At 42.4% G+C, this 13,265-nt stretch overlaps 1 protein-coding gene across 1 annotated transcript in view; it reads left to right on the forward strand.

Moving 5' to 3' along the window:
• Nucleotides 1-13,265, forward strand: part of MBTPS2 (membrane bound transcription factor peptidase, site 2) — a 417,557-nt gene that overhangs the window by 279,619 nt on the left and 124,673 nt on the right. The window contains exon 8 of the mRNA XM_069204735.1: nt 11,329-11,423. Within this exon, the coding sequence (XP_069060836.1) occupies nt 11,329-11,423 (95 nt within the window). The remainder of the gene's footprint in view (nt 1-11,328; nt 11,424-13,265) is intronic.

Genomic DNA, 13,265 nt, shown 5'->3' on the forward strand with positions numbered 1-13,265 from the left:
CACGTAACCGCAGCAGCATGGTAGGGGCACTTGCTCCAAGGACCTGTGGTAGTACCGTAGACACACACATGATGGCCTCACTGGAATCCATGGTACCATGCAATGGTACAGTGGATCCTGCAACATTTTTTTTATTTTTTTTATTCAAACACAATAGAGCATGTCACTTTAGGAACCCGCCACATGGCCAAGGTGTCAGGGTGTGGTCAACTTGTCCCCCTTATGCGTACTTTTTTCCTGGACTTGGAGACAGAGTCCTGTAGTGGTGGTTACAGCATTTTCTCCCAGTGCTGCTGCCAGCCAGTCAGATGCTTTTAGTACCTCAGATCTGCAGTGGCCAAATGGCCAACTAGAGAAAAGCTCCCTTGACCAATCTGTAGCAACCTAACAGAAACAACAAAAGCACAATCCTTGATAAAACTTTGTCCCAAGTTCAGTGTAATTCCATTCAGCTGCTTTTCTGCATCACTGAGCATTCATCCCATTTTAATTTCTGAGCAAATTAAAATGGGGTTTCACAATTTTATGATTGGCCACCCCCTTTTTTTTTATTTTTTTTTTCTCACACCTGTGCCCGACGGAAAACTTTCCATGAAAGACCCAAGGTGGATGAATGTTTTTTTTGTTGTTTTTTTTTAAATAGTTAACTGAAACGGCTCCAAAGTAAGAAAACAAAAAATGCCTTTCTTCTGGAAAATCAGACCTAGTTATAAGTTAATTGCTCCTATATTCACTAGTGTATTATATTTGTGTCAGTCTTCAAACTCCACTGCCCTGCTACAATGGTCAACAAACCACTTTAATTTGCCCAGAGAGCCACATGCCCACCTGTCGTGGCAGAAAGTGGTACTTCTTTCCTTGTTGGTTGTCCATTACATCCAACAGCTATCTTGTGATTATTCAGAAAGGTTATGCCCCACCTTTTCTTTCCTCCACAACCAATATCCCTCCCACACCAGAATGGATTTCAGAAGAACATCTGTCCTTCCTACTACAGGTGGTATGCCTGTTGCTCTCTAATAGTGGATAGAGAGTGTACGGAACTGTGAGAAAGGCAGGGGTTTTAGTCTCACTATTTCCTCACTGTGTAAAAGGACATGGGCTGTCTTAGACCTCTGTCCCCTCAGTATTCTAATATGGTAGGACAGATTTAAAATGCTCACATTGGCCTAGCTCCTATCTGCTGTGGACCTAGGCCACTAGTTGTTAGCCTTGAACTTGCTGGATACATATTTTCATATGCCTATCCTGCAGGCCCATAGACATTACCTATGGTTCAAGGTGTGCCAGGAGCATTTTCGGTATACTGTGCTACCTTTCAAAGTCAGCAGCACAGCTCAGGTGTTCACGAAACTGATGGTAGTAGTCGCTGACCATCTTTGGAGGTCCGGAGTTGCTGTATTACCGTACCTCGATGACTGGCTGTGGAAGGTGGGCTCTCCGCAGTTAGTCGTGGACCACCTCCGGACAGCAGCAAACCTTTTGAAATTTTTGGGTTTCATTATAAACTGGCCAAAGTCTCACCTGATTCTCTCTCAAAGGCTTTCATTCATTAATGCAATCCTGTATACAATGGAGTTGAGGATTTTCCCTCCACAGCATCGAGGCCAGGCTATTATCCAGATGTTTGAGGCTTGCTCCTGTATTCACGTTAGGGTGACATTGAAGCTTCTTCATCTGTGAGCCTCAGGCATACGGCTTGTGAACCAGGCATAGTGGTTCAAGCGAGCACTACAGAGGCACTTGAAGTCCGTCTGGGCTCAGCATTATGGCTGTCTTTCCAACAACATTCACTTCTTGGAGGAGGAAACTCAAGATCTGCAGTGGTGGTTGAGCTACTGTCCTGTAGCAGACCACGTTCCCTTTCCCAGCCGGAGCAGACAATGGTAACTAACTATTGTATCACTCTTGGGGTGGGAAGGTGGAGATCGGAGCACTCTGGTCTCCACTGGAGGGCCGGCTCCACATCAGTTTGCTGGAACTGCAGGCCATTAGACTAACCCTGAAGAGTTCCTGCCATCCATCAAGAGAAGGCTGGTGCAGGTTCTCACAGAGAAGTCCACTGCCTTGTGTCATTGCAACAAGCAAGTCTGAGTGAAGTCTTGGGTCCTGTCCCGGAAGACTTTTCACCTCCTGAGGTGGTTGGAGCTCCAGGGCATATTTCTGGTTGTCATTCACCGGACGAGGTCCCTGAACATCAGTGAATGAACTGAGTAGATGTTTGGTGGATCACGAGTGGCACTTATATCGTGAGATGATGCAAGGCGTCTTCACCAGTCCAGAGAGCGTGTCAATAAGTGTGCACGTTACAGTTTCCACAAGAACACTTGTTAGGATACTCATTCTGGGTGGAATGGAACAAGGGACTCCTGTATGTTTTCCTGCGATTTCCTCTCCTGCTCCAACTTTTGAAGAAGATCAAAAATGACTGTGCCCAGGTCAAAATGATGGCCCCCCGGAGAGCATGGAACCCTGACCTCGTGAGCATGCACCTGTCCTCCAATCAGGCTGCCACATGAGGAGGACCTTTTGTCTCAGCAACAGGGCAGGGTCCTTCAGCGAAATGTATTCACTTTATACGTCCATACATCTACATTGAGCAACAGCAATTAATTCTGTTTGATTTGCTTTCTGAGAAGGTGAATGTTCTCCTCCACGAAATCCATTTATGCTGGGTGCTGGGACAAATTTATAACCTGGAACCCAGACCTCCGATAGGCAAAGCTGTTGGTTGTCCTTTATTTGTTTTGTCTTTGGCCCAGCAAGCCCTTCAGCAGGACTTTAAAAGGTTGGCTTTCTATGTTTGCTGGCAAATCAGCTTTGCTCAAATCATCTATTGTGGTGAGACCCCAAAAAGGTTTTAAACTTTTCCATAGCTCATACTGTGGATCATTGAGTGAACAATCAGCATTTTATAGGATTCTCTGGAACAAAGAAATGGAAGGCTGCTCAGTAGAAGACCTTGTTAAAGTGGATAGTCCTCTGCATTATGTTCTTTTTTTGGCCTGATTCATGAAAAAGTAGGAAGAGGTAATAGACACAACACCCATTGTCGTCTCCTGACTTTCAAAGGCCCAAACCTCTACCATCAATACCTCCTTCAGCGATTGAGGGGACGCATTACACAGAGACACCCGTGCCTCGCACATGTCCTATTCTGTTGCTAAGCCTTGGCTATAATCATTGGACTTGCAATTTACCCAAAGAACAAAGATAAGAAAGAAAAAAAAAAACACACGCCCACAATGGCTCCCAAATCTTCAACTGTTTTTCTGACCTATTAACACGGTCTAATCTAGCAATAGTCATTCCTGAGTTCACCCAGTCCTTAACAGAGGGAGGGAAGTTAGATACCCATTTTAGACATATTACTCTACGTGCAAATTATATCAAAAGAAAACGTAGTTAAGCCTGCCACCTGCTTAATACTGGTCCCAGAGCCACCCTTTTTAATGTACCAAAAACTTCCACTTCTAATTCCCTCCTCAATAACTCACCTACATCTTGCCATAGGGGCTGGATACCCGGACACCGCCAAAACAAGTGAATGTCATCAGCACACTCCACATCGCAACTTGGGCAGCATCTCTTCCTCGACCTCTGGCCTCCCATTTTCACAGCTTTTTTTGGTGACTAATGAGCCCTGTGTGTTGTAAAAAGATAGTTTCTCCTAAGTGGTGCATATTTCACTGTTGACCAAAGCATAGACCATGATACTTGCCACAAAAGGGAGTCATCAAGCAAAGGCAGGTCCGTTCTTCAGACTTTTTTGGCTTGCTCAGAAGGCCCCTCCTCGGACTGAACCAGGGCCCAGTACCATTTTCATATCTTCTTCTTTATCTGATTCACCACCAAAAGGTCTTTGTCCTACTCTGTCCTGACACCCACTCTAGGTTCACCCGAAAACCAGCTGGCTATTTGAAGATATTTAAATCTTGAGAGGGAACTACTTGTAAGCCTAGTCAGTGTGTCCCACTAGATCAGAGTAGCTCCTACCAGCAGTTGCTCACAGCTGGATATATCTGCCTTTAGTAATGGAGCAGACAACAAATCTTGAAAACACAGTGGAGTCCCTGGAGAGTTCCATATGGGAGCTGAGTCTCAATAGTATGGAATACCAAGAGTCCTCCTTCTATGTTACCATATCTAACAGGCCGCTTCTAGGACCCTAAAACCATTTTCTTTTAAATATTTGGGATGACCAAATCATTTTTTAAATAAAAAATTACTATGTTTTTGTTTTAAGTCTATAGTTAACGCTTGGTGGCGCAGAGGGAAAAAAAGATAATCCTTGGCTAATAATGCCCGCAAGTTATTTTAGTTGGAAAACCCAATAATAGAATAATAGAACTGAAAGTCTGGTAGTGCAATGCCTCCACACATTTTCATTTTGCAAAGCTTCCTCCTTGCAATCCTCACACTTTTATTAGACCGGATAAAACTAGTTATCACCCCCTGCAGCTTTTTAAACCACTCTACCCTGAATGGCAGAGGTAGTGAATTAAAAATGAAGGTGAACTTGGGGAAGATTGACATTTTAATCAGGTTGGTTCTTCCCAGAAGAGATAATGGAAGATGTGGCCAGGACAGGAGAAGTTTCCTAGTTTCCCCCATAAGCCTATTAAAGTTAACCTGAGCAATATTTTCCAAGTCCTTAACCACATGTATACCCAAATACCGCATTTTTGCCTTCTCTAAAGGGCTATCCGTGGAAACATTCCACGTCATTATCTCTGTCCTATCTGGGTTTACTAAGTAGTCTGAAACTTTCCCCATATCCCTCAAAATCTCCAGGATTATCGAAAAAGACTTTGAAATTCTCAAGTGTATATCTGGAGGTTGTCAGCATAGAGCGCCTCTTTTTTAAACCACTGATGATATTGGGAGGGGAGGGTCCTCTGATCATCCCTGATTCGCCTGACCAGTGGCCCGATGTATAAATTGAACAGGAGCGGGGAAAGCTGATACCCTTGGCGTGTGCCTCTTCCAATATTAAACTGTTGAGAAAGGTTCCCATTCACCAGTCCCCTTGCAACTGGAGCCCTGTAGATGGTCTTAACTGCTTGAAGGAGGTTATCGCCTAGGCCATTACGTGCCAGAGTAGCATACAGAAAAGGCCAACTCACCCTATCACATGCTTAAGCAGCATCAACCATCATGATGGTTAACGGGAGCTTCGATTGAGTTAGGATGTCAGTTGCAGTCACGAGATCGTGGGGCAAGTCATGAAGGTGTCTATTTGTCATAAAACCTTTTTGAGTATCATACACCAACCCACCCATAACCCTCTGTAGTCTGTTTGCTAATATACTTGTAAAAATCTTATAATCACTATTGAGCAGGGAGATCGGCCTATATGATTCACAGTTCTTGGATCCTTATTGGCTTTAGAATGATTGCAATGGTGGCATCATTCCATGAGGCAGGAGCTGTAAGGTCCCTCACAAAAACAGAAGTCACTAAATTACAAAAAAAACTGGTTAATTCTTCCTTATGAATCTTATATAGCCCATTAGAAATACATTGGGTCCTAAAGCCTTCCCTTTTTTTCAATCAGCCTAATGCCCTGCGAATCTCTACCTCACTGAACTGCTGATTAAGGAAATGCTGTGAGTCTTGATCAAGTGTTGGGAAATCTTCCTCCTTAAACCATTCTTTTAGAGGTTAAGTGCTAATTTGAGATTTCTGAGTGTAATCAGGCAAAGATTTAACGAACTTGTGACAGTTTGGACAACAAGTTTATTGAGCTCTCTGAGAGGCTGAGCGTAATGGAGGCTTCTGTAGGGGCACTGAGGAAGGAGGTTGAAGATAACCGTAAGGTGATACACATTTTGAAACTGGGAGACAAGGAGGTTCGAGATGAACTTCAGGACAAGCATTAAAGAACAACTTTAGACGGGACAATCTAAGATTTTTGAATATCCCAGAGGGAGCAGAGGGCAATAAGTCCACACATCTCCTCGGCTGCCTCATTGGTCCTTGAATCTGAGATTCAGAGAATACAACAGCAACCCAAGCAGAGAAAAACCTAGGAAGAGTGTGGTTAATTTTCACAGTTATGCAGTGAAGGAGAGAACTCAGAGGCCCTGAAAGTAAAAACCTTTAAAGAGAGGGAATGGCAGTTCTGAATAAGATCTGACATTTCTAAGCCACCCTATCCCATCAGTGGGAGCTAGGGAGCTATATACAGGAGCTGAGGTCATTAGGGGCAACTCCACACCTGAAGTTCCCAGCTACTCTTAGAGTAATGTAGAACAACAAAATGTTAATTTGAGAGATCCTCCAGAGGTAGAGAGTTTGATAAAGAAGATTAAATCACAGAAATAGCTACATCAGAGAGGTGAGCACCAAAGGGGTATAGTCATGTACCCGGCTCGGATAAAGGGAGGATAGGGAAGGAACCTGGGTTTTACAGTGGTGTGTGCCAAAATTGTGGGTGGATGTGGTGATGCTCAGGCACAGGGTGGGGAGCATGTGGTAGAAAAAAAAAAAAAAAATGTTGGTCCTCGTTTATGAAAACGATAATGATGCTTTGTGGGTAGTACTTAAGGTAGTAAAGCATTACTAGGAGAATAGGAAAAGAACGTAGCCTGAGGATTTTAACCTGGAATGTTAATGGACTTAGGGTAGTTGGTAGAAGGAAAAGGGTATTGAAATATTTAAATCAATTGGATTGTGATATTATCTTATTGGAAGAAAGCTACTTACGTTTGGGGGGAGATGAAGGTAGTATTAAAGCCTCTGAGTTGGATTAGCCAGTTCATGGGTTCAGACCAAAATTGCAATGTGAAGGGTGTGCCCATTTTAGTTAAGACATTAGTGCAGGCTTCACTGTAAGAAGTTACAGTAGATCCAAAGGGCAGGTGGCTGAGCGGTAACGTGAGAATATCTGGTATAAAATACACATTTGTGGTATATTATGTTCCAAATTTAGATGACACCACTCCTCTGTGAGAGCTATATTCCCATTCGATGGGAAATGGGAACCATATAGTTATTGCCAGTGACTCTAATATCGTACTAGATCCTCTGTTAGATAAGTCAACCTCTAGACCAACAGCTAATGGCCCGAAGATGCGTGAGTGTCTTTATAGGATGATGAAGGACATGAGTCTTATCGATATCTGTTGTAGGAGAAGGGGTCAGAGAAGGGAATATACTTGTCCAAACGAGAAGTACAGTCACTCATCAAGAATAGACTATTCTTTCATTGATTCTGCGTTGAGGAACAAGGTTAAGTTGATATTTCATTATCCAGCACATCTATCAGACCATGCTGCTGTACAATTGGAATTATATATGCATGACTCAATCTCCCTTCCTAGGAGGACTCTTGATAGATTCCTTTTCGGGGAGGAGGAATTGGTTCTGCAACCAAAACATGGCACTGTAGAGTTCTTTGAGCATAACATAGACTCAGCCTTCATCCATGTTATATGGGATACATATAACGCCTTCATTCGTGGGAGGTTGATTAGACGTGCCAGCATTTAGAACGAAAGAGAAGAACATCCCCCCAAAGCTGTTAGAGCATAACTTACCTGAAGCCTATAATGCCTTGGATAAAGCTAAAGATCCTATTATTTAGACTGCCTTGCAAAATCATATTAAGGAGCATAAGGGTTCCCTCTCAAAAGTTTTGGAAGGGATTATTCAGAAGTGGGAAGCCAGTAAGTTAGCCCATTATGAATATGGAGAGGGTTGTGGTAAATTACTGGCTTGGAAGACTAGAAAAGACAAAGTAAGGAACACTATCAGGGTGATAGTGGATAAAAAAAAACATAAATGCTGCCAAGAAAATCGTGACATTCAGAAGGCTTTTTTGCAATTTCTATCAGAATCTATATTCTGAGGAGACTATAACATTGGAGGTCCATATAAAAGAATGGTTTAAGGAGAAAGATTTTCCTCTGCATTAAGTTCTGTCATGCAGTAGCCTCCTAGCCACCCCTGCAAAGTCTGAGAGGCCATTCCAACACAGCTAAGGCTGCTACCACTGTATTGGTTATTTAAGTTCCTGTCATTCATATGTGCCAGACTGGGGTATGGGCATTGGGGATATATGCCCACAAAGCACTCCTACCTTGGGAGCCAGCTCCGGCTGGAAGATACTTTACCTGATTGTTCTAGAAGACTTTTCGTTATGAGCCTATTCCTCAGACCGTGCATCTTGGGGAGGTACTGCTTTGGAATCTATTTTAAGATGAGGAATCCGCAGCTAGACGTGTCCAACGGAAGAAAACGTTACTTACTTTTAGTAACACTGTTTCTTGTGGATACTAGATGTAACCACATATTTTTCATTGCCCTCCCACCTCCCTGCTCTGTGGAGTGGCCTCTTGTTAGCACCTAAAAAGGGCCCAGGTTAGTATTCAGCAACCCGTAATGGTCCTGCTCCATGTCTGATGACATGGAAAAGTAAAATACAAGAAAGTGACATCAGCACACAGGGATAGCAGATGAAATGCTTTGAAAAATCTCTATATCTAGCCTGGGGCCTGAAAGATATTACAAGGCACTGCTTTAGTATCTTTTCTGAGGTGAATAATCTTTGGTTAGACAGAGTAGCCACCAGATACTCTATATTATGATATTTGCCACATTTCCTTCATGCAACCTTACAATAAGGTTACGTTATACTTAGCCTTGTCTGAAGAGAAGCCTTTTATTGACAGTAACAGGTAGCAGGCTGCCTTTACTTGGATCATGGACAACTCGAGTTGGAAGGATTTCATCATAGAATGGCATTAGGAAAGATAATATTTCTGTTAGAAATTGGGTCTCTAGATGGCAGAGGTATGCATCCTGTCCAAGTAGGCACCACAATCCTAGGGGTAAGTAAGATACAGACCCTAAATTAACCTGTGCTCACCCTCTGGTAGCTTAGCACAAGCAGCCAGGCTTCACTTAATGTGGCAATGTGTAAAGTAGTTGTGCAGCACACTAAATAAAGTAATAGTGTTAATGCCACCAAAAGGACTCCACGCCGATGTAGAAAATAGATTATCTGAGTAAAACCAGACCAAAATGACAAACATCCAATTAATGTATCAAGTTATTTACTTTTTAATATTTCTCAAACAGCGGTTTTAAGGGACTCGTTTTAGAGCCTTTACATTAATTAAGAATCTCCACATTACAGTTGGCTCAGCCTTGGAATTCTAAGAGGCATCAAATTGCGGAGTATAGAATATAACAAGGTAACTCCCCCAACAGCCATTAATGTCGTGAGGAGGACAAGAGTAGACCACACAGTCTTTGATTTACATAGTCCCTTAGTTTGTGAGCAGCTTCTCCGGGTATCGTCTGCCACAAACACGGGACCTGAGTTATCAGGCGAGTAGTGCAGTTATCTGGCCCAGGGGGGACTGTTGAGTGCACTTTCAGCGCAGTGCATTTGCCGGGCCACAGAGGAGGCACCTGCGTCGCTCGGCAGTGGGAATAATGAAGGAGAACTCACGGCAAGTAGCTCAGTGTGGGGTGAAAAGGTGGCCCGGTGCTCATTGGCTTCCCTCTGCACTGCTGGGTTTTCCAAACTGCAATCTCAAGCGCAGCTCTTAATCAAAAGGTAATCGGAAGCCAACACAGCAGGTGCTAGGCTGTGGAAGCACATCTAGTGGCCCAATAGCGTTTTACAAATACCCAGCAGCAGATGTTGGTTTGCTGGTGGTGTCAGGTCTGAGAGCGCAGATATCTTTTATGGCCCTGAGTCTTCCACAACAGGAGGCAACCTTAACAAGCCCTTGGAGTTCCTCGGGAAACTGAAGGATGTAGAGGGCAGGTCCAGTCCTCCCTCACATCAGAGTTATCAGACAATAGTCCAACACAGTAGAGCACAGTGCAAGGTGGCAGTCCCCCCTGGCAGTGCAGCTCCTGTGAGGTACAGAATCTCCACAGGACCCCAAAGTGAACTAGTTTGGTGGGGTTAAGGGTCCAGCACTTATACCCATAAGGCCTTTGATGTAGGGGAGACTTCAAAAGAGGATCCGTCAGAATGCAGATGAATGCAGATGCAGCTGAGTGTCCTATGTTTGTGGCTGTTTAAAGGGAATTCACAAAGTGTAGCTGTCGTCCAACCCAACCCAGCCCAGATGTGTATTCAGAGACAAGCTAAGACACAGAATGGATGAAGTAAGAAAATTTCAACATTCTAAATGTGGCATTTTCAGACATACAATTCACAATCTTTCACCATGAGTTGTGATTTAAAATTGTGAGCCCAGAGACACCAAACTCCATATTCTAATATTGTCCCAATTTTGAATTACACTTAAAATATATTTAAAGGCAATCCCGATGTTAACATATGAGACAGATAGGCCTTGCAGCAGTGGTAAACAAATTTGAGTTTTCCACTACTTTGACATATTAAACTAAAAAGTGCACGTTCAACTTTTTAAGTACACTGCACCATTGCCCTTGGAGCTAACCAGGGCCTACTTTAGAGGTGACCAATGTGTAATAAAATGGAAGGTTGGGGCTTGGCAAGATATAGCCTTCCCAGGTCGAAATTACAGTTTACAATTGCACACACAGGCTCTTCATTAGTAGGCCTGAGACATGTTTGAAGGCTACTGTAGTGGGTGGCACAATCAATGCTGCAGGCCCACTAGTAGAATTTATTTTATAGGCCCTGGGCATACCTAGTGCACTTTAGTAGGGACTTACCAGTAAATGGAATATGCCAATTTCATTTTTCTTAGAGATGCTATTTGTGTCGGCAAAGCAAAAAATGATGCCTTATCGTTTTTTAGGCACACCTGTGGTGCGCACACCTACAAGATTACTTCATGGAATTTTTTTATTTTTTTTATTTAGTCATGCTGAACAGCATCGGGATACTGTACAGTTTAACTAAAAAAAAAAAACATTGACAAAGCCAGTAGGTTCCAAAGATGAGTCCTGTTGGCTTTGGTCACGTTAGTTTGAGTGTTATTTGAGGTAAAGGCCTGACTACCGCTTACTTTTAAATCACTTTAGATCATATTTGCTGAAAAAAAGTCTTGAAATTCTTCAGAAACAGTAAATATCGGAGCAGACAGGTGATTCACTCGGGTTAATACTGCAAAGAGCTTCTTGAAACATAAACACTTGTACTTCTTATAAACCAAGTAGTGTACGGATTGAGTGGGAAGAAAACAGGCATGCAAAATGGGTGTGGTCTTTACAATTGAAGAGCGTTAATAGCTTTATTACTTTCTTAACAAACAGCAGCTTTACTTTTACTTATTTGAATGTATCTGCTGCTGATTGAAAAATGTATTTTGTTTTATTTCAAATCTGTCAAGTATTACGTCTCTGAGATGACTTGGTTCTATTTGTGTTTAGTGTACAGAAGACTAGATGGCTCTATTGAATGTTGCAGTAACAGCAGTCTCACTGATGTATGCTTTGCATATAGGAGTAATTTGAACAGTCCCATGGTAAGTTGTTTACAGTTTTCTTTAGATAGATTGAAAGTATGTTAATAGTCGATGTAACACTGTAAAGGCCTAAATAGGAATAGATTCACAAAACATTTACTGTTTCTGGCATAGTAACCAGTGCCTGTTCCCAATTAACATCTGTAAGCCAGTTACAAACATCCCGGAACCAGCCACTCATTCGCATACCGTATATGTTATAAATTAGCAAGAAATATTGCCCATTTTCTGAACCCTTCTAGTATGAAAACTCCAGATTAGGTGATAACAAAGTATAGGACAAGGAAATTACGGAGGAATATTTTTCTTTTAATTCTCTTATTGTACTTTTGAAAAATATTTGTATTTTCTACACTCACTATGTAAGTGGCTTATGCTGTTAAGTGTCCATGCTATCTGCCCCACTTACGACCCTCTCATTCAAGTGTAAGAGATCTGCAGATAAGGGTGTGAAATGCATTGCATGGTATTGCCATGATTTATTGATACATCTTTGGCTGGCTCATCAAATTATGTTATTGTATTTAATTATTCTCATTTCCATATAAGATCCAGACCCTTAATAGCTTTTTATGAGAGTAGATTTATTAATTCAATTTTGTATATATAGCTACCAGTTCATGGGATTCAGAGATTACAGTTAATCCAAAATGTATTCGCTCAGGTAAAACATGAAATTTATCTTGGTCATTTCCTGATTTCTTTCGAAAGCAATTGGTGGCAGGCTTTTTCCACTGCTATAGCTCACAGATGGAACGTTATGTCTTTCATCTGCATTACTATACAAATCTAAACGATAGAAAGCCCCGGTGCTTATCTATAAGTAAAGGTATTTAATAGTTGGCCACTAGTGAGTGAATGTTAAAGCATTCCCCGATTAAAAGTCAGTTTGTAACATACAGCTATACCAGAGGAAGATGGTGCCATTCCATTCTTGCCAACACCATAAAGGACTGTCCCCCCCATCTATCTGACGCGCCGGAATCTCGGCACCTTGGCTAGCAAGTCTGACTCAGACCGTAGGTTTCTGGATTGATTGTAAAGCACTTCATTGTCTGTAAATTATGTTGGAGCACATTTGTTAAAAGCTCGGTGGATAGTAGTGAGGGCCTTTATGAAAATTATTTTCTTTTCTTGACCAATGCCGGTCTCTCAAATGCCAGAAAATCGAGTCCTGCTTAGGAATGTCAAGAATGAGTTGTACAGCTGAGCGTTCAGCTTGAAGTTTGCTGATGAGTTTCTCTGGAAGGCAGACATAGATGTTGGCATGTTCCAATTTCGAAGTCACAAGCACAGGCACCACAGTCTTACATGTTTGTACGAGGGAGAAAGTCGAGAAACGTTTTTAGGGAGCGGAGAAGAGTGAAGCAGGTGCCAACTGTAGCTAGGATTTGAGGTTGAAAAGAGAGCTTATCATTAGGCTTAACGCCAGATTCTTGTGGTCGTATGTTTTGAAGAAAGGAAAAGAAAGTCAGGCCTGCAATTATTAAACTAGTGATTTCTTAAATGTCCAAAGAGAAGGAGCTCAGCTTCTCTGGGTTACGTTGTAGGTGGATTTCGCACATCCAATGCAGTCCTTCAATTAAACATGTTTTTAAAACTGTTAGGGCGGCTGTAGAGGTGGGATCGAAGGTGAGTAATAATTGAGTACCATCAGCAGAGGCAACTGTTTCGAAACCATATGTTCTATCAGTGAAGCTAAGGGGTCTAAATAGGTGTTAAAGAAAATAGGGCTGAAAGAGGTGCCCTGCAGCACCCCAGACGTTAAGTATTTACTGGTAGGATAATAAGGAGTAAGCCACACTGTTCTCTTCCTTCTAAGAATGACTTGCACAGTAGCAG

This window comes from Pleurodeles waltl, chromosome 8 (assembly GCF_031143425.1).
Source record: "Pleurodeles waltl isolate 20211129_DDA chromosome 8, aPleWal1.hap1.20221129, whole genome shotgun sequence".
Classification (NCBI taxonomy): domain Eukaryota; kingdom Metazoa; phylum Chordata; class Amphibia; order Caudata; family Salamandridae; genus Pleurodeles; species Pleurodeles waltl.